This window comes from Ammodytes marinus (assembly GCF_949987685.1).
Source record: "Ammodytes marinus genome assembly, chromosome: 3".
Lineage (NCBI taxonomy): Eukaryota > Metazoa > Chordata > Actinopteri > Uranoscopiformes > Ammodytidae > Ammodytes > Ammodytes marinus.
The window spans coordinates 15,355,232-15,383,109 of record NC_137232.1 but is presented as its reverse complement, the minus strand read 5'-3'; the positions used below and the strand labels follow the sequence as shown (position 1 = coordinate 15,383,109).

The 27,878-nt window shown below is 40.2% G+C and overlaps 1 protein-coding gene across 2 annotated transcripts in view; it reads right to left on the bottom strand.

Moving 5' to 3' along the window:
* pak4 (p21 protein (Cdc42/Rac)-activated kinase 4) overlaps positions 1-27,348 on the bottom strand; it is a 35,231-nt gene extending 7,883 nt beyond the window's left edge. Inside the window, exons 1-8 of one of the 2 annotated variants that reach the window (XM_080054039.1) lie at positions 27,209-27,348; positions 6,002-6,238; positions 5,504-5,721; positions 4,747-4,960; positions 3,018-3,251; positions 1,836-2,294; positions 1,285-1,418; positions 702-828 (exon numbers count right to left, since the gene is read on the bottom strand). In XM_080054039.1, coding sequence (XP_079910165.1) covers positions 702-828; positions 1,285-1,418; positions 1,836-2,294; positions 3,018-3,251; positions 4,747-4,960; positions 5,504-5,721; positions 6,002-6,202 — 1,587 coding nt within the window. In that variant the 5' untranslated portion in view covers positions 6,203-6,238; positions 27,209-27,348. Of the gene's footprint in view, positions 1-701; positions 829-1,284; positions 1,419-1,835; positions 2,295-3,017; positions 3,252-4,746; positions 4,961-5,503; positions 5,722-6,001; positions 6,239-14,687; positions 14,900-27,208 lie in introns of those variants that run through there. The other variant, XM_080054040.1, reaches the window with a different exon arrangement.
* Positions 27,349-27,878: the final 530 nt, after the last annotated feature.

Genomic DNA, 27,878 nt, shown 5'->3' with positions numbered 1-27,878 from the left:
CAGTAGTGGTTAGTAGGAACGCATGTAGCTCCTTTTTCCAACCAACATTTTCCTTTTATTGTTGTGAAACCAGGAAGAGGTTCTGTCAGCTGTCTGCAGAGTTGTGCTGAGTTTGTGCTTTCCTCTGAGGAGGAATTAGCAAGGTGCACGTCTCTGTCCATCATGTGCACATCTAAAGCCTTTCTAGTAGCAGGGCAGATCCGTGGTCAATGTTAGCAGTGACAGACAGCCGTGTCCAGCTACAACTAGTGTGCCAAAACAACTATGAAAAAGGCATATTGTGCTTTTATGCTCCCTCAGCCACATTGTTGTGGTTTGACATATAAAAGCAGATGTGGATGCTACATACTAGAAAGGGGAAATACACTATTCACTTTGTATTATACTGAACAGGTGTCTCTGCTGTTTGTGACTGGTCATATCAGAAAGACTTTTTCTTCATTTTTTTTATATCACTTTAATTGTTTGCTTTTACAGTTTTAATGCCTTTGATAAACTCCAATTCCTAACACAAAAAACTAAGATGCCGCTATTTGCTCAGGTGTTAAATTGACAAAAGCAGTGTGAGGTGTTATAGTGTTAGTGGTATAGTGAACTGTTATATGTTGTTGGGGTGTTGATGTGTTGATGTGTTTTTCTTTCCTTTTTTTCTTCAATAAATGGACTAAAACAATTATTGTTTAAAACTACTCCATACATACCCGGCCGTCATGAGTGAGTAGGATGGAGTCACTCTTGATGTCTCTGTGGATCACTCCCTGTGTGTGGAGGACAGACAGAGCCTTCAGCACAGACAGACACACTGTGGCAATCTGCTCCTCGTTCATTCTGGAGAGGGAAAGAGACAACACAGAGGTATTTTTTTGCAGTTGTATTAGAACTGTTTTGTTATTGTTCATACAGTCAGGTGTGATAATGTCTGAAGCCCTAGTGATTATGTGAAGCACCCACACTAATTTTCCTTTATGTTTAAAAAATAAAAATGTTTTACAGTTCATGGAGATTTAATCAGTCCATAAAGTTGCAAGAATATGAAACATTTCCTATAAATCAATTATTATTTGTGAAAAAAACTAAAGATGACAGACCATATCTGTGGTATATCTGTCAGTGCAGAAAATATTTGATAACCCTGCCCCCTTGTGGAAGACAAAGGTTTTAGAAAATTAGAAATTAAACAGCTTAAATGCCGTGAAAATAAATTGATTACATGAAAAAGGTCATGTGCTTACCCACAATGGTTTAAAGTATTGATGTGCTTCATAAATTACTGGTTTGTCTCACCTGGTGTGTGTCACAATGTCAGTGAGAGCCCCTCCCTCCAGGAACTCCATGACGACCCAGAGCTCGTCTCCCACCAGGTAGCTGTTGTACATCTCCACCACGTTCTCATGGTGATAGTCCCGCATGATTACCACCTGTAGATACCACGGAAACACACAGACAGGGTGTTACATTACCCAACAGACTCAAAATATACAGAAATAGCAGGGTAAAACAAAACTATCAGCTATCAAAAGTCTGTCTGATCAATCACAAGTTGATTCAAATGTTATACATCTGAAAAGAGAATTAATTAGTTAAAAATTAGTGTGAAATGAAGCTGCGTAACATCTAGCTACATAAAAGCTAATGTCTAGTGACAAGCAGTTGTGACTTGTTCTAGTGTATGTGCCTGAGGAAGTCATTTTCATTTAATGATTTTATGGCTTATGAGCTGCATGGGAGACAGAATGTCATACAATGTTATATGTAAAAACTATACATTTCAAAAGTTGCTGCATTTGAATCACAGCTTAAACCAAACAACATTCTCCTTAATCCTGAACTGTCACCTCGTTGAAGAGGAGTTCTCTGCGCTGTTGTTTCCTCAGGTCCATCTTCTTGACAGCGACCAGTTTCCCTGTAGTCTTCACCGTGGCGATGCACACTATGCCCGTTGAGCCCTCTCCTATCTTAATGTAGTGGTCCAGGTAGGTCCGTGGATCTCCAGGGTCCACCACCATCTGTAGCGCTGCTCTGAACTGCTCATGGGACACCCTCTGGGGCTCTCTCTGTGGTGAACGGCCCTGAGGCGGAGCAGCTGATGCCGGGGGTCCAGAGGGCACAGGGGGCCGTGGGGCGGGGACGTTAGGGTGAGCGGTGTGTGGCTGCTGGGAGGCCTCTGGGCTCAGGCTGGGGTGGGACGTGTGGTGAGGGTGAGGGTGGCTCACTGGGGGTTTGGAGTTAGAGGAACCTCGGGCCGAGCCGCCAGAGGGGCCGTTCTGAGGAGAGGACTCCTGGTGTCGAACCGGCTGGAAGAAGTAGACAGGACAACATAATGTTTAGTTTAATGTGTGTATGCATGGAATAAAAATCATTAGGAGGACACTGTCCTTTTAGGGTTGGAGTTTGAGCAAGTTCAGTATTAATAAATGACATACATTATGGAGCACCTTGCCAAAAGAATTCCCTTCATGATGAATAAAGTTCAATCTTATCTTATTTAATCACGGTAATTAAATAATTCATTAAAGCTATAAAGCAGTCCTGCTCACTGATTTGCAAATGACCTGAGTTATTAAAAGGGAAAGTGACTGCTGTAAAAAGAGGAAAATGAGAGGAAATCTTTGATATACTAAATATTGAAAATACTAAACAAAAATCCAACAGAAATCCGCCCCTGGACCTTCACATGTACCTAACTCTGAAAAGTTTCATTTTTCTTTTCATTACATCATTCTGTAACATTCTCTGTTTTGAACTTGAAATCATCACACAAACATCGATCACAGCTTACACAAGAGGACACAGGACAATAGCAGCTACACCTGACCTGGAGGACAAACAGCAAAGTGATGAGAGCCATCATTGTTCAGCCTGTGTCTAAATCTGCACCTGTGTCTAAATCTGCACCTGCTGCCTTTTTTCTCTCAGTCAATAGCTTCCCTCGGGGCTGTGATCTCTCCTTGAGCCTGTCCTGGCTGGAAAAGCTCCATTTATCTGTTTTTTTTTTCGGTTTGTGCTGCCGTCCCTACCTGTCCCGTGGGGCTGCGTCCTCCCTCGCTGTCTGTCCGTGGGTAGGTGTTGAAAGGCCGTGTGGGTTGTTGTGCAGTCTTCATCACCCCCTCTGATACTGGCAGGTTTGGGGTGCGGATGTTGGGACCGGAGAGAGGCCTCTTGTCCCTGGGCGACTGGGGGCTACTGTCCCGCACCACGTAGCTGGATTTGGGCCTCTGGTCACTGGGTTGATCCCTGTGAGACACCTGCTCCTGAAGAGAAGTTTGGGTGAGAGAAGAGAGGGATGATGACAACAGCTCCAACTATTACTACTTAAGATTATTTTTGGGCATTTTTAATGCTTTACTTATAGTGCAGAGAGACAGAGATGAAAGGGGGAAGAGAGTAGAATGACATGCAGAGAACTGACCACGGTTTGGATTCAAACCCGGTCTGCTGAGCCTCTTGGGGGGGCGGGGGCGCTCTAACCACTACACCACAAGCGCCCCCTCCCCCAACTATTACTATTAACTTTAATGCACATGCCCCCAGATTTCAGAACCTATGGTTAGGCGGTAATTTGGTATCCTGGGGTATTTAAAAATAGCAACAGTATTTCTTTAATTACCGTCATGAAAAAAATCTGCTGTCTATATGCGTATGTTTCTAATTACCATGTACTGGATATCATTTGTGGAAGTTTTAAAGGGGATAAAAACTTGGATAGGAACCAACCCTATTCAGACCCATAATCTGCTGTATTATTTACAGTAAGGAGGGTTTAGGGCAGGGCTGTACAGTGCGACAGTTCTGATCGCATTTGCTACTGGAATTGATCACGTGCGATGATGAATACAAGTCCACTCGCACTAGTGCTAATGAGCAGATGCACAACACTGCTTAGAGGGCTCTTCAATAACTATCTCCAAATGCGGGTAAATGTAGTCTTTGGCTGGTGAAAGATGTGCGCTCTGGATCTGTGCTTGTGCGGCGATATAACCGGAAGGAGACGGCTCTTTACATTACCGCAGTTAAGTTAGCGCGTGTGCAAGCAGAACATTTCCTGTGCGCCTTCACATTAAAAGCCTGTTACTAGCCAAACATGAGTTGACTTTTATTCTGAAGCCGGTAAAACAGGAAGTTAGCGCTTCAGCTTGCAGTGCTCTAGCTACAAAGGCAACTCATTCAGGTGCAGAGAGTTTGAAATAAGCCACTGAAGAACTACTCTCAGCACATTCACAACAACCAATTTAATTTATCCTAAATTTTACCAATATGTATACTTATTCATTTAACAAGCTATGTTTAATGTTTTAAAGTTTGGTTTTAATTAACAGAAGGACATTTTCTATTTTTGTTATTATTATTAATATAATAATTATATATACAAAAAAATATATAGATACAGATATTATTTTTATATTCTTATGGGGAGAAATAATTCTGAATCAGCAAAAAATTGCAATTGGCAGGTTAGATTCTTTTGTCTAAATTGCAATCAGTGCAACCCTATTAATTTTTCTACAATTATTACTGCACACACTAGGATATAATATTAATTGTGAATCTCAAATTAGACCAAGATGACAGCCTCAAAGGTAATTAGAGCGAAATGCAAGGGTTAAGGTTATGCAAGTTTTCGAACATACTTTCTGTGCTACCAAATTTATTTTTGTGCTACTGATTTTTTTGGCTTGCTAGCACCAGTGCTACCACCTAAAAAAATAAGCGTACAGCCCTGGTTTAGGGTCAAACTTCAGTCCGTACCTGGTCCCTGTCTCTTTCCCGATGCTCTCTGTCTCTGTGGGGGGGAGGAGGGGGCCCGGAGCCTGGTCTGTCCCTGTGGCCCCTGCTGGGCTCCTGGCCCCGGGGCTGCTGCTGAGGCCGGCCCTGGCCCCCCTCCTCCCACTGAGGAGGACGGAGCCCACGCTGGCCCTGACGAGGGTCACCTCCACTCTGGTGCTCTGGTCTGGGCCGCTCTCTGTACAGAAGAGCAACGGGTTAATCAGACTGTGGTGTGGCAGCTCATTGGTGGTTTCTGTGACTGTCATAAAATTATGATGCAACAAAAGCTGAGCATGATGCTGCTGCTGAAGAATTATCATATTGTTTAAATCTTATTTTTGCTGAAAGATGCACTATGTAACTTTTGGTATGTCAGCCAAGTGAAAATTCTGTAAAGTATATTCCCATAACTGAATAAACAAACTTTCTTCACAAGAAAATGTGATACCTGGAACACTGTGTGAAGTTAGAAAGCTACCTTAAAAATGACTTTTTCACTGTAGTTTACAGCAGCAGGGCCCTCACTTTTGTTAACAAAGATTCTAGTCTTACATTTGGTTCCAGGTACCTCAAAAAAATTTTAATTATTCAATACTAAGAATTGCATGTAGAGTAAATATGTTTTGGAAACTAACTGCAAGCTCTGCAAATGTAAACAATCCCCCTTTCCATGAAACTACATAGTGCACCTTTAAAATCTGTGCTGTTACTCCACCTGGACCTGCAGTGTGTCTCTCACCTCTCTAGTCTGTCTGAGTGAGAGTGGTGTCTGTGGTGACCGGGGTCTCCGTTCTCCTGCCCTCCTCCCCCTGAGGAGCTTGAGTTTTTGCGTGGCTGGATGGGCGGGCTGCCTCGGCGCAGGGAGTTAGAGCGAGTCACAGACATGGTGTCAAACTCATCCAGCAGCCATGTCAGAGAGCCGTCCGCTCCGATCTTGCTGTTGCCACGAACAATTGTCTGGAGACAACAAAAAAAGAAAAGTAGTGGATTATAGTGATATGAGGATGACAGGATAAAAGGGCCGCAACAAACAAAGCTTGTCAACTCAATCAACCACTTTCTGCAAAATTATAATATTTTGAATTAGTGCCACCAAGTGTGTGACTATAGTTTGCTTTTGCAGACTAAGGCAATGCAGTGAATCAAAAATGTAAAAACAAATAAACAGAATTCATGACAATTTGAATGAGCATCATTTTCTTCATCTGACAACTCGTTTGCTGTTTGCGTCTCCCACCTTGCGTGGCTCTACAGTAGTGATGACGTTCACATCGATGAAGGGTTTGGGCCTTTTGGCCGTGTCTTCGATCAGCGAATGCCATTGCCGCGGCAGACCCACAAACTTCTGCTCCTGCTCGTCAAAGTCTGTGTGAACGCGATGCTCAAAGTTAGACGGGGCAGAGATCTGGATACGAGACTTCTTCTTCTTGGTAAACATGGTGGCGGCTGAGGCAGCTGCAGCCTAGCAACAGACCTGAAGGGAGGAAACAGGAAAGAGAGTGAGCAGGATAAACTGAGGGAAACATGCAAATGTCTGGCCTATGTAACACATATCATAAATATCATAAATGCATGTAGCATAAACAGAAACTTCAGATAACACTCAATTACTGTGGGTACTTGTCGCAGATGTGTATTTAAATATATAAATCAGCATTTGAAATTTGCTTGGGATGCTTGCTGGAAGCAGCTTCTTATAACATGTAATCAATGATTGAGTTAGGGTCAAACTATTACTGAGCGGAAATCTTAGAAACTGCTTAAATAAAACCAGCACACTAACTGGTGTACTTAAAGGAAATAAACTTAAGTCCTTCTATGGAAAACTGGCCACACCACCGTGATAGCAATGCTTTGTGTTTAGTGTGTGTGTTTGTGTAGTTCAGAAAATAAACCATCACACAACTGGCTTATTTTGTCCCATTGAACATTTAGCGGCATACAGGCATTAAAACAGAGTGACCTTTAGCTGAAGGTCCCTCAACAATAGGCTCAGCGCTGATCCCCCATTACTTATGACAGGACAAGTGCTCCTGCTCCAATAGAACACACACAGAGCTCAGGCATCACCCTGCGCTGCAGTACACAACAGACTGACTACAGTCCAGTCTGCTGCTGACAGATCACTTTCTGTCAGATAAAACAGATGCATATGCAGGTTGGACTTTGCCTTATGTAAAAGTAATTTGGACATTAACTTATCAGCGTGTGAAAGTGTAAAGATGCCTTAAGGAACTATTCTCAGCCCTGGTATCTACAAATATAGCCTGATATCTGATGGCTGTAACAGAACTGTGATCCAGTGTGTGGTGTTGTGGTTCCAGACCAAAGGACGATAATATTTTTGCTGCTTTAAAGACACATAATATAAAATAATATAATACAGTCCAGTAGCATTGCAAAGTATAACCTTAAAGTAGCATCAGAGTCAGTCAATACATTGTTGACATAGGCATTTTTCACAGAATGCCTGCTGTGAGAAAAAAAACCTATTGTCAACAGAATATAGTCTGTTGACTCAGTTTTAACATTACAAATGTTCAGTGTAGTCAAAATGCAGCTGTTTTTGAAGCCTCTTAATATTACAGGAACGGGTGCCTGATAGCAAAGACCTCACCTTATCAGGGAAATCATTGAAATCTGCTGCTATTGTGGAAAAACTCAGTAGCGCTGCTCAACATTTTTGTCTTGTTGCTTTGTCAGTGGGCATCAAAGGAGACACTCCCCAGTAGTCAAACAGAGGCCTGCTAGTGCTCAGTGTGTTAGAGGCACAACGAGGCCTTGCTGTGCATCTGACCAGTAGAAGCCACAGCAGCTGTGGGGCAGTTGCAGTGCCAGAGCATTCTGTTCTTGTTTTCGTACAAAATATTGTCCAACGTAGAAAAGAACAAAAACAGAAGAAGTGTGAAAAACAAGCCATTGAAAAAGATCCAGGGATGGGAGGACCAGGAAGGGTCAGGCGGAGGGTTGGCGGGCGATCTGGGCAGGTCCTAAGTTAGAGAGGCCATGAGTCATACTGTTAATAAAGCCTTTCACAGCACGACTGTTTGAAATCTAGCAGCAGGACCCGCCCAGGAACACTGAGGAAAAGTCAGGTTCAAAAAGAGCCAACAACACAGCCTGGACACTTCAACACGATACTCTAACAATACTGAAACAAACAGCACAATGCAGGATAAATTGCCAATTTAGATATTTACCATGGTTCAAGGTATCTTTATCTTTATTATCCCCGAGGGGAAATTTGTTGTACAGCCAGCAGTAGAGAAAGACAGCAAACATATAACATATAAGACAACAAATAACATAAATAGATCACATATTTGCATGTGGTCATTGACCAGACTGATGGCAGCAGGCATAAATGATTTCTTCAGCCGGTTAGTTCGGCAAAGTGGAAGCCTGTATCTGCGCCCTGATGGCAGCAGGGTAAACTCAGGGTACAGGGGATGGGTCGAGTCAGCCATAATTGAGCGGGCCTTCCTCAATGACCTAAACTTATACAGGTCATTGAGGTTACTCAATTGGGTTCCAGCAATCTTGCTGCACACTTTAACAATTGCCTGCAGCTGATTTTTCTGCTTCACAGAAAGTGATCCGTGCCAGCAGACAAAACAAAAAGTGAGAACAGATTCAATAAAACAAGAATAAAACATTTTCATTAAAGTGGTGTCAACATTAAAACTGCGGAGCTTCCGATAAAAGTACATACGCTGATGTGCTTTCTTGCACACAGCATCGACATGGGGCTCAAAGCTTAATTTTTCATCAATCACAGTTCCAAGGTATTTGTATTGCTGCACCACTTCAACAGGCTGATCGTTCATTAAAACAGGGGAGATGGGGGATGGAGTTTTCCTAAAATCAATCAACATCTCCTTTGTTTTTGCCACGTTAATATTTAAAAAGGATGATTCACACCAATACATAAAATCGCTCACTACAGGACCGTGTTCAGGGTCGTCACCGCTGAGGAGGGACACAATAATAGAATCATCTGTCATGTCGGCTCCGACATTCATTCGTGTATAAAACAAATAAAAGAGGTGAGAGGACACAGCCTTGGGGGATCCGGTGGAGGAGAACGGGACGTCTGAGAAAACACCATTCACTCTCACCCGTTGTGACCTCACTGTTAAAAAGTCCATCAGCCAACTCAGCAGGCCAGCATCAATGTTAAAAAGACTCTTCAATCTGTCTGCTAAAACATGGGGCTGGATGCAGTTAAAAGCTGATGAGAAATCAATAAAAAGCAGACGAACAAGGGACCTGGCCTCCTCAAGGTGTTTAAAAACCATGTTTAAAAGCACCCTGTCGCATCATCCACACCTCTGCCCGACCTATAGGCAAACTGAAGAGGGTCCAAATGATCCTGTACATTGTCCATAAGTGCATTTTTCACCAGTTTCTCAAGTAGTTTCAAGGCTAGGCAGGTAAGTGCCACTGGCCTGAAGTCATTAAGTGCCTTAGGTGTGTTGTTCTTTGGCACTGGAACAATGATTGAGTCCTTCCACAGACAAGGAACCTTCTGCAGCTGTAAAGACAACTGAAAAATGAAGCAGAAAATATTTGCCAGCTGCCCAGCACAGTTTTTCAGCAGCCGACCTCCGATGCCATCTGGACCAGGACTTTTCCTTTCCTTAACACCACGGAAAAGTTTTAAAACCATGGCATCGTCAATGGACACTCTGCAGGTTACAGGTTAGTAGGACGATAAAACAGGACACACAGGACAGGTTAAAAACCACATCTTAAAACCAGCTAAAAACCACCGTTAAATATGGTTTAAAACCAGTTAAAAACCATAGTTTGTCAGACGAAAACTGCACTCTCACACACTGCTGCTGCGTGTCGCCATTACCAGCACCACGTCATCTGGTTGACGTGGCGCCATGTGGACTAGGGCAAGGATAGTACACACCCCCCTCAGCTTGCAATATTGTTTAGGATTTATGCAGTCCTGCCCAAGAGCCCAAACATGTTTTCCACACAAATCAAACCGGTTAGGATGGAAAGAAAAGGCCCAACTCATATCCTCAGGAATGGTGAGTCTATTTACAAAGCTTGATTAATAGCCTTTGATTTTAAATGATCATCTAATGCCAGAGTATTATAATAACAACACAGAATGAAAATGATAAATCCCAATGTACTCCAGTGATAGAACATCCTCATAATTTTACCAGATGTTGCCATCGCTGTTATCTGAAAATGTTTGGTGAATAAATCAACATTTTCAACACGCAGCTTAAACATCTTTTTCAAATAAATTACATCAGATTTTATTGATGTAAAGCCAGTAAGTGATCTCATGTCTCCACTCTCCACCCAACTACCAGCTCTGGATTTTATTACTATTAGCTAAACTATCTCATAGCAGTGCTGTTACAACACTGGTGCTAAATGCCTCTTTGCAGTCTAAATGAGTCTGGTGACAACAGACAAGATACTTACATCACTGTAGAGCGATGCCATTAGTGTTCGGCTGAGACAGCAGCAAAGTCAATCAATGTATTTGACCTGTGGGACACAGAGTAAATGTAGCCTTAAGAAAGCACTACATTAACGGAGACTGGATATTTAGATGTACTATTGATACGATGGGAACCCTAAGTAAGTAATGGCTTGATTCACACATAATGTCTTATTGAAAGCATAAGAAGCCTCAACAGACTGTAAATCATTATCAACATTTGTCATTCTGGGATTGAGAATGACATTGGGTGTCTCATATTCACAGACAGTGGTCTGGCTGTGAATCATGAGGATTGTGGTATTATACACATCCTGAGCTTTTCTGCTGCCGCTGGAGATAGAACTCTTAGTTTGAGGGCGTTGGGGTAAAAACACAACTTTAATGCTAATGTCAGGAGACATGACACGATAAGGTTTAAAGTAAAGTGTTAAACAGCAGAGAGATTACAGAGCTCTGACCACAAAGATCCTGTTTGATTTGAGAGATCATTTATTCACTGAGTGCCTTATTATGACTTATTATATATAAAATGGTGTGATAATATATACGCATAAAAAAAGAAAAGTTAAAAGGTGTGTCAAATAGAAAAGCCAAGCGCAATACATTTCTTTGGTAGTTATTAAGTTATTTTCTATATAGTATTGTACTGACAGACAAGCTACAAGTCAGTTTTACAACCACTTCCATATATGGCACAAGCCTTGTACTGACAGACGGAGTCAGACAGGTGACAGAAGAACAGGTGAGCTCCAGGCGTACAGTAAGGGAAAGTGTTTAACAGCTCAGCTGCAGCAGGTGTATACAGTCACACTGTCCCCTCCCCGACCCGGACAAACCCCTGCGGGGCTCAGCCTACAACCCTCCCCTCCATAAACCTGTCACCATAACACAGGAAACACTGTGTGAGAACCAGGCAGGAGGACCAAAGCAACAGGTGCCTGCTTTTACTGACCACCAGATGATTTGTTCATCAATGTTTATACAAAAGTAGGACTCAATTTATTAAATGGAGACACATCGACTGAGGCAGCTAACACACAAACCATTTACTAACCAATCATAGTTGTTTATAGTAGAGTTGAGACAGTTTTCTGCATGTTAAGTTAATGACTTTATAGATTGTACAAGCCAGTTCAAATTACATTTCACAGAAATATCACCAAAGTATTTATCCAAAGTTGTGAGTATTGAAAATTACCGCTACATATGTGCCAAAATAGTCCAAGTCCATACAGAGAGTTCAAATATAACAATCCCACTGATCTCGAGTCAACGTAAATATTATGTCTAGCAAAAAAAAATCAAACGGCTTCATTAAGAAAAGTCTGGGGATTTCAACCTGAGGCTAAAAACAGTAGAAGAGGAGATAAACTGCTGCACCCTGCTACCCACTCAAACAGTTAACAGTGTACACACACACACACACACACACACACACACACACACACACACACACACAGTGAGCCAAAAACTATAAAAAAGGGCCCCTCCTCTCACAGAGCAAAACAAGCAGGCCCCTCCCTGAACACAACAATCACTGCAGTTATAACTTCCATGTTTTTTCCCGTTCCTCCTTCTCCAAATCCATCACTATCTCATCACCCACTCCACCATTGCCCTCAAACACTCCCCTCAACACGTCCCACTCCCTCCCTTCTGCTTTGCTCTTGCTCAATGTGTGTCTGCCTGGCTGCACAGTGAGAAAGCCTGTCCGGTCAGTGGGCCAGCGCCGGGCTGATGAACTGTTGGGATGAAGCTGCTGTCCTTTGGCCTGATTCAAGTGTTGTATACATGGGTGGTCCACACTCAGAAAAGACACCGCCAGTCACAGCAACACTGTTTAACTGCAATGATACCATCGGGTATGGGGCGTGTATTTGTTAGGAAACATGCTTTGCTTATCGATCACTGAAAGCAATTTTCCCTTTCCCTCCGCTCTGATAAGTTCTCTGTCTGTGGCTCCATCGAGGCAGAACTATCTTCCTGAGACACTAACAACACTCACGGGTTGAAAAGGTCAATGTAAACAAACTTCAAAAAGATGAAAGAAATCTTTTTAGCGCTGGATTATACATTTGAGATGATTTGCAAGATTTTACCTTATTACTCCAACTAGCAACAATGCTTGTTCAGCATATAATATGATATTTTCCAGATAATACGATATTTACAAAATATGTGTATTACAAGTTCTGGTATTTCATAACATACCATGGATCACTGATGCTTAACTTCAGTATTGTGTTGGAGGCCATTTAAGCGTTGCTGACTAGGTCAGATGAAAAACTCATTATGCATAGTCTCGTTTTCAAGCACAAGCTACAGTGAGGGATAAATTCCCAAATTTAACATCTGACCACATTTCCAAAATTGAGGCAATAAATGGCCTAAATGATGTCTGGTAGAGAAAACAAAGTTACCAGCCAGCCAAGGCAAAAAAAAACTAAAAAAACTAAAAAACATGCCAGTGGTTGCCAGGTGGGAAATTCTCACGCTAAATTAAATATAGAATATATTTTTTTTACCAAAACCAACCCTTGAAGTGGCGTTCATCAAAGCTCTAAACTAATATCTGCTCCTCAATGAGATAGAATACAGAGACACTGATTTATGATGTGCAGTCTTCAGGTTACCATTGTTGTTATGGTGCTGCTCTTACATTAGCTTGCTGCTGCTGAATCAGGGGAGATCATTAATAGCTTGTTCTCTCACTCCAGCAAACACAACCACACAAACACACACACACACACACACACACACACATTCATAAAGTGCTGTGTAAACCTTGTGTGACCTTGGATATACAGACTGCTCTAACGCCCATCGGCCTGTTCACAACAGTGTTGTAAGTAATTTACTCAAATACTGGACTGATAAAGAAACTGTACTCTACCTGAGTATTTCATCTTCAAGCTACTTCATAATTCTACTCAACTGGAGTCAGAACCACTGGACGTTACTATTACACACTTTATTAAATAGTATTTCAGTGTTAGTATTTTTTGTTCTTTTGCTTGTTTTAGTGTCTTTAAATGCAATGTCTTTAAAAAAAACTTTGAACAATTTGTTTGGTAGTTTTTCCTTGAGTAAAAGATCTGAAGACTTCTTCCACCACTGGTTCACAGCACTGTGTGTGTGGCAGCCTGCTTACATCTGTCTACCATTACAGTAAATGAGGTAGTTAAGATACAGAACGGGTTGTTGCACTTACTGAAGTTCCCATGACATCAAACTGCATTGACCAGCTGATGGCCAGCTGATGTTAGTATCATGAGATCTTTAATGTTAAATACAACATATTCAGAGAAAATACCAGGTAGAAACATAAAAGTATGTCCTCCTTGTGGATTATAATGGTTATCATCTATAGTCCTGCAGCTTGTTTACTTAAGGGATGTTTCAGACACATTTGAATGATTTTAGAACTTTGAACATAGTGAGAAAAATATTTTCTGTAATAAGTGCACCAAAAACAAGTGTACCAAAATGTAATTTTTCGTGTTTACATTTTGGCAAAAAGTTATTAGTCTACATGTTTTAGGCTCAGAATTTTTTTTACATTATCGACCAGTTATTAAACTATGGGTCGTTGTTATAGGCTCTTAAAAGCCTAAATATACAAACTAAACCCCAGAGATTGCAAAAAAAAAAATATGTAGGTTATGCAAGAAAATCAAATAATGGTTTGATGCCCATCTGTGTGTTTTACAAATCAGAAAAAGGGAAACGGCCGGGGGGATATAAAATACTTTTTAGATCTCGTACTTTTATACTTAGTCCACTTAATATTAGCTCTAAAAACCCACCCCATATGCCTAAACCACACATTTCTATTGTTCCTAGCTTCAACTGACTACACTGAGAGAATGAACAAGCAGAACAAAGTATCTACCCCACCTCCTCCCTCCAATTTTAAACAAGTAAATAAATAAAACACATGACACAAACTTCCTGCACACAAGATCAACATGACCCAACTTCCTAGTTCTAGCACAAGGTCACAAGTTGACAGTGAATCAGTATTAAAATCCATGTGTCACTAGCACTTGTGCAGGGAGAGACAGATGACAGTCCCACAGCTGTCACTAAAAAGAGCAGTCACTAAGGTTTGAATGGACACAGTCAGGGAGAGGAAAGACACAGCAGCAGTCCAACAGACACACACAGTCACCCCTCACTCTCTCGCTGCCTCCCTCCCCACGAGGCAAACAATAAACTTATTATGCTTAATTTTACTGACTCCGAGATAATCCATGCTGTGGGATTTTAAACAAAACCGTGCTGTTGTGGCCCAGATTTAACTTTCGCCCGATCCCAACAACGTTACACAGCCCCACTAGAAGTTATAATGCAAACCTTAACTCTTAACTTGCTTTACGCACGACAAACAAGGAGTTAATACACAATACGCGCGTATGAAACTCTATCTATGTTCGGGGATACTCACATGTACTGTTTAAAGCCGCAGCAACACACTATCCACCTGATCTCATGTCGGAAACACAGCTGAGGACGAGGAGGGGAAGAGAAAAAAACAGACTCCCTGCAGCAACAAAGTTGTTTCCGTGAAGAAAATACAACTCGGAAGCGTCGTTACGTCTCCATTCAAAAATATAGTACTAAAAGCGACACGGACACGCTCTCGTACATAGATCGGTAGCGTCTAGAAAATGACAGTCAGAAAATGAAAAGTGCTCTAGCTTTGAGTTGTAAATACAAAGTGTGTCGCATTCCGATGGTTTCAGCAAAACGGCGGCCCAGTTTCATGACGTCACCGGGAGAGAGAGAGAGGGAAGAGCGAGAAAGGGAAGGAGCGAGAGAGAGAGAGAGAGAGAGCGAGGGGGGGTAGTAAAATAAATCTGCTGTAACAGATGTATTACCTGTACAGGTCAGGTGATGTGCTTATGACTATTTGCACAACGTTTTTGTTGTTGACATTTTTGCCCCTGGTCATCATCTATCAATAATCAATATGTGGATTTCTGATAAGGCTAGCCTACTTATTCATTTATGTCTGGTCTATGAATATGTCATTATTATTACCAGCAGTACATAAACAGTACACTTATTTAACTGAATGGTTTTCTCTTGTCACATGCCATAATATTCACTTTGGCCCTGCAGCAGCACAGTCAAATTATAGTTATTCATAGGAGTCTGATCAAGGCTGTGAAATACCATGACTGTCTGCTAATACAAACACATCCATCAACAAAGACATTACACACGACACTGTAGTGATAGTGAGTCAAGGCTAAATGGTAAAACACGTTGTAAATGCAACACAGCTTTAGCCAAGGACTTGTATCAGCATTGTGGTTTTAATCACAAATGTAAATGCTGACAAAAATAACAGATTTTTGAATGTGCATCACAATCTTTGTTGCCATTAGTAAAATAATGCTAATGTCTGTTTGCTGAAATGTCCATTATTATAATTTAAACACATGTTGCCTTAAAATCAATCACTTATTAATCTATGCACATTTATCAGAAAGTAGTACTCCAATTTAAAAAAACACATTATGTTAGATTTATAGATGGCTTGTTGCCATATTATTGTCTAATATTACAAGCGCCAAACCCCAAATGTAAGATATTTAGTAACTGAACAAATAAACCATCTGCTTCTCATAAATAACCCTGAATATTCTCTTCGTTTCTCAGAAAGCAGTAGTTTACCAGACATTAAATCTCATCTAATGAGTTTATAATAGGAGTGCCTTATCAAAGCCACCTTAGGTGAGTACTTTGAAAAATGTCTATTTGTTTCACTATCTCTTTCCTCCTATCTAACAGACTTCAAGGTGTCAGCTTCAATAAGGAAAAGGCCTGTTGACATTCCTTTGACAGTAAAAATACAGCAGGAGCAGATCCACTCCACGTATCAGAGCCAGAAACAAACAAACCTTCCAATCCCAGGGCCCAGTTCAAACAAAGCCTGCAGTGTTTCGGCCAATGGGAGCCAACCTCCAGAAGCAGGTTGTGGAATGTGGAAAGGTCGAAGATAAAGACGGCAGAGAGAGAGAGAGAGGGAGCACTAAGTAGAGCACACACAAGCTTTAGCTTAATACACATACTTCAACACACAGACGTAGACAGAGCCAGCTGGGTTTGGCTATGCACAGGATCCCACACCTTTTCCCTTGACCTATACACAGAAATATCAAGTCAAATATACTGCAAGCTACTTGCAAGTTCAAGGGTGAGTGTAAAGTTAAAGGTGACCACACACACACAAAAGTTTTTAAAAACAGAGAGAGAGACGGATCAGGGATTTATGACCATCCATATTCTGCTCTATGAGTTTGAAGGCAGCTATGGATTCAAATTGAGAAGTGTTTTAGTCTTAAGTCAAGATAATGCTGCAAAACACACAGTCTGACAATCAAGACGTTTCATCAAATAAACCTGATTAATTGAAACAAGTTTTACCTGCAAGGACCCATTTTTGAACACTATGAAAATTCCTCACTTAAACCACAAGTAGGATCAAATATATTGGATTGGGAGAGATTGCACTTATTTTGATGGTGCACCGGTGTACAAGCCAAATAAGCTTCAGGCATTTATTTTGAAATTCAGGCGAAGCTCCAAATCAACACAAACTATAAAGGTAAGCAACCCAATGGTTGGTCTCGTTGTTGGCAACACACAATATTATCTGGAGAATAGATCAACATCACGTCGAGACAGGTACAAATACTGAATCTTTCATGTGAATGTACTCCTGATCTTTTAAGACCAACAGATTAACTGATCATGTAAAATCAGATTCCAGTTTACAGACAAAATCTATCCGATTTCTTTGTACTCAACTACTGTCATCTTAACAGGTTGCACAATGTTAGTCTGATGTCTAACATCACAGAGAATACAGTCAAACACATGATTCAGCTGAAGCACCATCATTACATGGTGATGCATGTTTAAAAACAGACACACATGACGCGATGTTGTGAAGAAGTCAAACTTCACATCAGTCCCCCCTGTCATTAGTGAGGCCAGTCATCCGGTCTGAGTACTGTCTGACCAACAGTCCAGCTAAATACAGCAGCTTACTGAATGTTATTCAGACTGGGAAACACAATGGAGCCAAGATGTTCAGATGCTGTTCAAATCTTCTGATGCACAATCCACTTTTTTCAGTTTTGATTCCGATTCACTGCATCTGGATATCTACCAATATGAAACCAATTGTTTTTGTAGTTGCTCTTTGCATTATGAGTAAGGTCACATCAGGCTGTAGTAAACCACACAGCCCTTCTTATTAAAAAGTTTTTTTTTAAATATACTAAAGTGCATCAAATTTAAAGGAATTCAAAAGTAATTTATTTAACTGTTTAGAACGGTTTCCATATACGAGTCAGTCTGATATACGAAAAAAGGAATTAACGCCCTATCTCCAGCCGATACAGATATTGGCTAGGACCCGTCCCTCCTCTAGTAAATATAAATATCTCTGTGAAATGTGGGCCAAGAAAGCAATCACCCTCTTCTGTCTTGTTCATGAGCAAATGAAGGCTGCTGACAACAAGCATTCAGTTTTTACATTTTCACGCCAAAAAAAAATATTTTGCTGTGTTCAGTAGATTTTGGACCAAACTCAGGAAAAAGGATGACTTTCTATAAGAAGCTAATAAGAGAGAGAGACTACTTATTCATGTTGCTATATTCATTGGAAAAAATTGGTTCACAGAACGAAAATGATTCAGCAGCAGGATCCTAAGAGCCTCATATTCATTTACAGACCAAGCTCTGCAACTAAAGTCCTGCCAGTGTGATCCAGACTATTCCAGTGGTATAGGTCTGTTTTCCCTCTCCTTTCACCTCCCACTATGACATACAGCCATTCAACAGCATTGCAACACCAGTACAACTGAGGTGAAGCGCGGCCACGATCCAGAACTGTCTTTGTATTGTGCGTGAGTGTTTGTGAAACCTCCATATATCACTGTGAACATGCAGGCCCAAGCTTGATTTTTCGGCTGAGGATAAAAATTTTTTTTACATGCAAACACAAGAATAAAAACTGCTTACTCTTATAAAAAAAATGAAAAACCCATTAAAATATAAGTTTAAAAAAAACTGCTTACTCTGCTGCCATATGCAGTAAGTTTTAAGTTTAAGTGTTATCAATAGCAAAAGTCCAAAACAAAAATAGCCGAGTTACAAAAAACAAGTTCATATTTGAAAAGCTTAAATAGGTACCAATTTAATTTCTGATGCTTGACTAACAACAATGTGTTCAATAAAAACTATTAGTTTAACACATTAAAATCCATGATCTAATAAATACAGGAATATTGGCCGTTTCAAGGAGAATCTGAAGCATCTCAACTTTACAAGCACTGCAGCCTGATTGCCTAAATAACCAGAAAAGTATTTATTTACATCCAAAAATACAGATTGGCATTACAGGGGTTCGCACATTATTTCATTAATTTAAGTTAACCCTTGGGTATCCTTAACTTTTACTACGCCTTGGTTACCTTAGAGGACAAAAACGTCCTCTCCCTATAAACTGCCATAAAAACATTATACATTAATATTTTTTTCTACTTTTTTTTTTACAAACCTTTTATCTCACTTGACCTCTTCACATATATATCAAATATTCATTCATTTGTAATTGCTTTTAACCCTTTACATGCAAGTTTATGTGACGACGTGAGCCATTTTTATTTTAAAAAAACACAATAATTGAAAAATTTCTCATATAATAGATGCAAAGTGGATTTTTTTGAGTGGGATAATTAGACTCTAGGATATGTTAATGATTTGCAATAAAACTGCTTTTGATATATGTTTAGTATTTGTGCAGTCACAGATGCAAATAAATACTCCCTCTCATGACCTTAGAGGACAAAAACGTCCTCTCCCTATAAACTGCCATAAAAACATTATACATTAATATTTTTTTCTACTTTTTTTTTTACAAACCTTTTATCCCACTTGACCTCTTCACATACATATCAAATATTCATTAATTTGTAATTGCTTTTAACCCTTTACATGCATGCTTATGTGATGACGTGAGCCATTTTTATTTAAAAAAAACACAATAATTGAAAAATTTCTCATATAATAGATGCAAAGTGGATTTTTTTGAGTGGGATAATTAGACTCTAGGATATGTTAATGATTTGCAATAAAACTGCTTTTGATATATGTTTAGTATTTGTGCAGTCACAGATGCAAATAAATACTCCCTCTCATGACCTTAGAGGACAAAAACGTCCTCTCCCTATAAACTGCCATAAAAACATTATACATTAATATTTTTTTCTACTTTTTTTTTTTAAAACCTTTTATCCCACTTGACCTCTTCACATACATATCAAATATTCATTCATTTGTAATTGCTTTTAACCCTTTACATGCAAGCTTATGTGATGACGTGAGCCATTTTTATAAAAAAAAAACACAATAATTGAAAAATTTCTCATATAATAGATGCAAAGTGGATTTTTTTGAGTGGGATAATTAGACTCTAGGATATGTTAATGATTTGCAATAAAACTGCTTTTGATACATGTTTAGTATTTGTGCAGTCACAGATGCAAATAAGTACTCCCTCTCATGACCTCCCTATAAACTGCCCTAAACACATTATACAGTAATATTTTTTTCTACTTTTTTTTTAAAACCTTTTATCCCACTTGACCTCTTTACATACATATCAAATATTAATTCATTGTTAGTTGCTTTTGACCTTTTAATTCCAGTTTCTTTGATGATGTCAACAAAGTAACAAAGTAAACCTGCAGCCACCTGAAAACCCACAAATTGCACATTACAGCTGCACACATATGCATACGCACAAAGACACACACACATACACACACAGTAATTTCACAACACACACACAGACACAACCCTAAGGTATCCATATGGATCCACACTTTCCATTAATTTCTCATATTTCTTATGTTTAGGCCTGCAACTCTAAAAAATTACAAAAAAGTACAAAAATGGTTTTAGGGAGCATATTTGATCCTCAAAAAAAACTGGAGAAAATAAATGATTGAGCTAGATAGGGCTAAAAAAGCAATTTTGGTGTCTTAAGTGTTGGATTATTGCCTAATATCATCACATTTACATGTGTTTGTCATCATGGCTATGGTTTGAAAAAATAAAGTTTAAATTGGGCCATTTTTTCCATACACGTTTGAGTTTGTAAAGTTTGGCTGTGTGTACACAAACACACACACTATATTTTCTCAATACACACATATGCACCACACACTAGCATCCCTACCATCACACTCACACCATTTAGGTTGAATTTTTTTTTCTATTGCACTGTGGGGGGCAGGACCGAAAACCTGGAAAATTGCTTGTAATTCAACCCTATGCCAAATATAGGGAAATGGCTCAAAATTTTGATGGTGTTGAAAATGATCAATGTTGATGCTTTGTGTCTAGGATGAAAGCATAAAATCATTGAAAAAAATATTTTATGCTGTAATGACAGCAGGATCAAATTGGTGAAAAAAGGCCATTTTGAATGGGAGTCAATAGGGGACAAAAACGTCCTTAGGGAGCTGAGAGGAACAAAAAAGTGTACAGCCTTTATAATAGATGGTACAAAGTTGCTGAGTAGAAATAAACAAAATATTTGAAAAAAAAAAATCCCTGGCCAAAAATATTTCAGCTAACATAAGCACAGCCAAAGTTATACACAAAAAAGAGCGTAAAAAAAGTGCGAAAGGACAAAAACGTCCCCAAGAGCACCAAAGGGTTAAGGGATGTATCGAATAATAAAAAGCAGAATATGAACATAAATGATGAGATTTTGTTCGGAATCAAAACTATTAGGCTTTAGAAACAAACTTTAACACTTTAACCAAAATGTTTGATAAGAAATGCAGATGTATAAACCTCCCTTTGTTTGCCAATGTGTGGCCTTGATTACAGACAAGCTAATCTCCAGCTACATATCAAATTCTTCAGTTATCTTGAATAATATTTCTTTATACGTTGCAAACAATGCTGGCCCGAGACCAAGACTTAGTGGTTGAAAAGTTTCAAAAAAAGGCTATTGTTAGGCTATTAAATATTGTTTTTACTCATAGTGTTCTTGCCTCTGTTCCTGAGCACCTAGAGGGCTGTGTTGATGTTGGCGGCAGAATTCATTCCACAGAGGATTTTCTTTCCTCTAAGGCAATAAGCCTGGCTCTCTCTCTCTCTCTCTCTCTCTCTCTCCCTGTTACAATGAAGAATCATAATGTAGAGTCCGATATGACCCGCAGCTCAGCATGTTTTTTGTTCCTTATTTTTTTCTATTCCTTATCCTCCCCACCCCAGTCCTTAATCCAATGTTAGTCCGCTTAGCTTGATCCCCTGTCTCCAGACACTTTTAAGTTTGTTTATTGACCTTTTTTGAGGGGTTTGATGCTACTGGGACTGTCATGGATGATTTCAACAACTCTACATACTACATATGGATATGTTATTTATGAACTATCAAGAGAAAACCATATGCAATTAAAGATGGAGTCAGCAATTATGGAGTACGCTTGTTGTAAAAAAAAAAAAAAAAAAAAAAAAAAAAAATGGGTCAAAATCAGAGAATATCTCCTCATGGTCCGCCGGCTGTCCGTACTGTGTGTGCCCTGAAAAATAATCAAGTGTTAATGCACTTAAACAGTACGGACATTTAGCGGATCATGAGGAAATATTCATATAATATATATACTTTTTGACAAAAAGTGATTTTGACAAAAGCGGTCGGCAGAATCGCTGACTCCACCATTAAGGAAAAAAAAATCAAGGAATTAACTATGACTAAAAAAAACAGAAAAACAGAGACAAAGTTGTTGACAAGTTTAATCCAGTTCTTCTTGCTCTATCTTCCAATCACTCCCTAGACATGAGGTGGATTCGGGGGTTTTCACTTGCTCGACTGCTGTGTGTTCTCTGCTTCAGATCTGGCTGTTAGCCTTTAGCTGAATCTGGCCCTGTGATGGACCCCCAACACACACACACACACACACACTCGCTGGTCTCTCAATACACACACAGACCCACCTGCATGCAGACAAAAGGTATCCACTTTCATTTTAGCTTCCTCTCCTTCTTTCTCTTGCCTTTCTCCCATATCACTCGACCCCATCTTTTTCTGTGAAACCTGATATGAGGAGAAAGACGAGTGACTTTTCATGTTTCCATGCTTGCTCATCCACTACAGCATAAACTCAACTAGCAAGGACACAAAGAGAAAGATCAATAACAACAAGGAAATCAACATAAAAAATTAGACTGAACATTTAAAGGAGGAGTCAGAGATTCTGGAGAATGCTTGTTGTCAAAATCACTTTCTCAGAATCAGTGAATATCTCCTTGTGATCTACTACCTGCCTGTACTTTGTGTGGGCTTAAAATAAATCCAGTGTTAATACACAGCATAGGCTATGTACATGGATGGACATGTTGCTTGCTACAGTGGACCCCTTTGTTTACATACCAGTTTAGGCTGTATTGACATGGATTTATTTACAGCGCACACATATATGGTCTCTGGACAGGTGGCAGATCATAATGAGAAATTCACTGCATTTGTAAACATTTATTTTGACAAAAGTGTTCTTCAGAATCATTCACTCCACCTTTAATGCTTTATACTGAATTACCACACAGGACTCTCTGGACTTTAGCAATAACAGGATGATGTCCCTGGCTTTCAATGCTTCTTCCTACTATGATCAATCACAGCTTCAGCCTGGTGTTGCCACTTTGTACATTGATGTGAAAGTTGATGGCAGATAAACAGCAGCTGTGTTTGTGTCTCTCTCCCTCAGGTCGACTTGCATCAAACCAACATGCGTCCTGCCATGGGCTCCCCCCCCCCCTGCTGGACACGTCCGTCAACAGTCATCTCACCGCCTGATTGTCTCTGCCTACATGACTCAGCTTCCCTCCTGTGACCCACACACCCCTCCTCCAATAGGGGCTGACTACTCAGAACCAAAGCCCATTACGTAACGCAACGTCTGGGATACACATAGCTGTAACTGTCACATAAGCAATGTCCATCTGTCGGTGGTCACAATATGTGTCTTCGGTATTACAAATGTCTTAATCAGTAACAGTAAGCAGACCAAACATGCCTGCACTGGGACCTGGACAGTCTTGTAGATTATTGTAGGCTTGCTTTTATTTTAGGACTAGTTGAGGTCTTTTCATTCAGGTTGTGCAGCCTCCAGATCCCATCACTGTAACTAAACAGCAGGGTGGGGTGCAGACAGCTAATTGAAGCCTCCTGGAGACTGAGAGAGAAAGACCAATATTGCTTTTGAAGCCCTAGTTTATGTTAAACATTACATACTACGTAGTGCAGTGCCCTTTGCAAAATGTATCAAAACAAAAAATTATATCCAAATCAACAGTACAAGTTCACAAGTTTTTGGAAGGTAAATCCAGCACACTAACCCGACTCTTCATTTTCCACCTGTTTTGACAATGACAGATCTGCCAGCCGGTTTTTCCTGTTTGATTTGTTAAGATTCACACTTTAACAAGTCCAACAGAATTATCACAACCAATTCAATCCAGAAGTGGCCTTTTTGACTAAGTACATCCCTCACTTAGTGTCTGATTTTAAGAATGTACCGTAGTAGAAAAATAAAGATCACAAAAGTGCCAATCCTCCAATTAGATAAATGTTAGCTATACAAATGCTTCCGTACAAATACATTACTTTTCAAAGCTGTAATCCACGGATTCAGATAGTACAGTGATCTATGCGTGCTACTTGTCATCTGACTTGTACCTCCTGGTGATTGCCTGACCCAGTTACCCAGAGCCTGATGCTGAGTTGGGGGTTGATTTTGATAAGAGGGCTCACTGCTGGTACGTATGGCCTGTACGTGAGAGGAGAGTGACCCCTTCCATACAGCTCCGGCATCCCAGGAATGTGTGGTAGGCCCAGCACTAATAGCACAACCATGCTGACTAACTGCGCGCAAAAATGTCTTGTCCACTCACCCAGACAAGCACGCACATATACACACACACACACACACACACACACACACACACACACACACACACACAGCACCTATAACAGCATGAATCACGAGTGTACACAACTGACAGGTTTTTTTTGTCAGCTGAGAAGAAAGGAATAGGATGGAAATAAATACCAGAGGATCATGAGAAATGACTTGTGAGGTCAAGAGGCGGTGAGACGTAATCAAATCTCAGTGAGACAATATCCTCTTTCCTCCTTCAGCCCCATCACGCAGACACACAAAGACATTCCTGCTTCACAGGTGGAAATGAAAGATCAATTAACAGGAACCGGTTACACTTAACTGTACATAGCGTTATGTCTCGCCGCACCAGACTCAGAGACAGCGTCATCCCTTTAGGTCGCAATACTGTTAAAACTCCTGACCTCCGTACACTTCCGTTATGTTAACATCTGTTCATATAAGTCTATTCATACCGGGGGCGCCCTTAGCTCAGTTGGTAGGGCGTCGGCGTCGTCGTCGTCCCCCCCCGGGCCGGGCCCAGCAGGAGACCCGGGTTTGATTCCCGCCCGCGCTCGTTCTCTCCATGTCACTCCCCTCTCTGCCCCATTTCACCTCTGTCTCTCTGCACTATCAATAAAGCATAAAAATGACAAAAAAGTCTATTCATACCACCTGTTAATACCATTGTGTTCATAGTCTAGTTACATTTGTTTAACCACCTGTTCTCCCCACATAACATACTATTCTACTGTACAATATTTTATTCTACATCCTATAGGGCTGGGCGATTAATTGAATTTTGATTTCGGTTACAATTTTGGCTTCCCTCGATCAGGAAAACAAGATAATCGTAATAAAACGGTTATTGTGCGGCACGCCGGGTCATGTGTAGTAAATGCAGCGCACCCTTCTGTTTCCACCTGCGCTCCGCCCCGCCCGAACACTGTCGCTCGCTTTCAACGATTCCAGTGCAATTGTTTATTCAGCATAAAGTTAAAACGCTCGTCCAGGATGTTACACCGAAACACAAAAGCCTTGCACGATTGAAGCAGCGTTTCACTCAGTGAAACATGGTGTGAGTGAGACAATGTGATGGCGGTGGGTAACTGTGTCATTCACTGTGAGAACTTGTCGGTGTGAGCCGCCGCGCAGAAAAGCTTTACGGGTAACATGATAGTCGGGGATTCCTGCACGTTAACGTTGTTGAGGGGAAAGGCTTCCGCTTTCTGATTGCATTTCTCAAGCCTGAATATATAGTGCCATGTCGGCAAACTATCTGCGCGACAAGAGTAAATATACAGTGAGCCGCACCCCCTCCGTTAGTTTCAGTCTACAGACGAAAAGTTACAACCAGCACCTAAGCATGGTCTTCGTTTAAATAAAGCGTCTAATTTTTATGATCAGCGCTCTGATGCAAATTCTGAAGTCTGAACATTACGGTGTCAGCTGTGGTGTAGTTTTTTTTACATCAACTCAACGTGCACTGCAAAAAAAAAGAAGGCAATAAGTCGATCTTTTTGTAGATTCATAGCCTACATCCTCTTATAAGTCGAAGTACAAATCAATGAGTGGTTCACAATCACATCCCTATTAAAATATTAATATTACTCCTAGATTCAAAGGTTTTACTGATTATTTATTTTTAGCTTTTTAGTTGTAGGCTATGTTTGAGGAGCACAATTGGGAGTTTTGTTTATGTAATGTTGAAAGAATTGGCTGAATTTTCATTTTGGGGCATCCCTACAATGAATAATCGTCTTTAATAACCATGATTACAATATCAATCAAAATAATCGTGATTATAATTTTTGCCATAATCGAGCAGCCCTAACATCCTATATGTTTTGCATGCCACTTTTACGTCTCTTTGCATTATTGGCTTTTTTATGTCATTGAAATGACAATGAAGGTAAGTCTGCTGAGGTGTTTAAACGATAGCCGGGGGACGGAGGAGAAAAGCTAATGTCAGAAGAACCAGCTTGTCTCCTGGATTTGGCATTAAGCTGCAAGGTGAGCTCAGAGGGTCTTAACAAAGAAACACAGCGGAGCCCCGGCGCAAAATCAGGTTACATTTCAAGAGCTGAGGCTTTTAAACCAGGGTTACTACAGCTGAAGACATGTCAGATTTAAGACTTCTTTATGACACTCAATCAATCATCAATCATTTGATTAATTTCGCCAGAACTGCAGGGAAAAACTACATCAATTACTTAGGGTTGGGCAATTTAGCATAAAACATGACTTTGTTGGTCCAGGAAAAAGTAAGACTTTGAATGTATAAAAATATATATTTCATAATTGGTTGTAATTATTTTATTTTAGGTCATTCAAAATACAATATTATTTCAGCTCATTATTACTGTGGGAATTCTGTGGCTAGCCCTAAATGTTTGAAATTCCCACTGTTGAAAAGCCCAAAACGACACAAAATATGAGTTGTTAAAAAATATTTTCTTCAACGATTGCCAGAAATAAAGTTACAGTGTGAATGCGTGTGGATGCATTATTCAGCACAGGTGGATTTATTGAAGGTGCGGCAGAACTCAGCTGCATCTGTGAATCAGACTCGATACGAGGGAAATCAGGCTTTCTGATGTTTTGCTTCACCGCTATAAGAGCAGAAACGTGAGACATTTCAAATCTATATATTTTATTGCCTTATTTTAATAAAATCCTACTCACCATGTCTTAGCATTGTGCAGAGTTTTGAAAGATTAATAGATACCTTTTCATACCAATTAATGCCATAATTGTTAGGACCTGCAGGAATCCTGAACAACTTTCACAACAGACTCACTACCTTATACCTTGGCCATACCTTTTAGAAACTACAATCGTTACCCCCTCACTGTATGAAACTCTGTATGAACACACAGACGGAGCTGGAAAAGACTTGAAAGCAGCTAACATTAGCCACCGTTAGCAACTAAACGGTACGCGCACAACACGCTTTAACTACAATTATCAAACCCAAAATGTGTTTACTCACCCCGAAACTCCCAGGAAAACTTTCTTTGTCCTGCCACCGCAGTATGGGAACAAACTTCCCTCTGCTTAGAAGAGCAGACGCGAGCCAACTTTGGGCAAACTGTGTAACATTAGCCGAAGTCTCACTTTCCCGACGCCATGTTGAACCAGGGGGGGGGGGGGGGGGGTCTGAATCGAATGCTACATCCGGGAAACTGCAGCTAGGCACCATGGCAACCGAGTCAGTGACGCGTCGCTTTGGATAGAGACATTTTTCTTTTACCAGAAAATAAATATATAAATTGATAGATACAAATTACTAAAATAAATAAAACAAAATAAATTACTGTTGTTATATTTGTAATATTAATTACAAAACATTTCAATTAAATTAAAAATACAATTTAAAAATTATTTAAAAGAAAAAGGAAAAATTATGTCACATATTACCATTTTATTCAAAGACGTCCAGTCCAAATACATGTAAAGTTCACAAGGTTTAGCCTAAACATTTCATACTACGATCTGGTACAAAAATTATCGTTACATCCAGATATAAAGTCACAGGGACAGGGTTGATGCATTATTTTGCAGTGGTGGACTATGGACTCCACCTGTTTCTCTGCCCAAAACAACTGTCACATGTATGAAATTCACAATGTCAAGCCATACAGCCCATACTACGAGCTGGA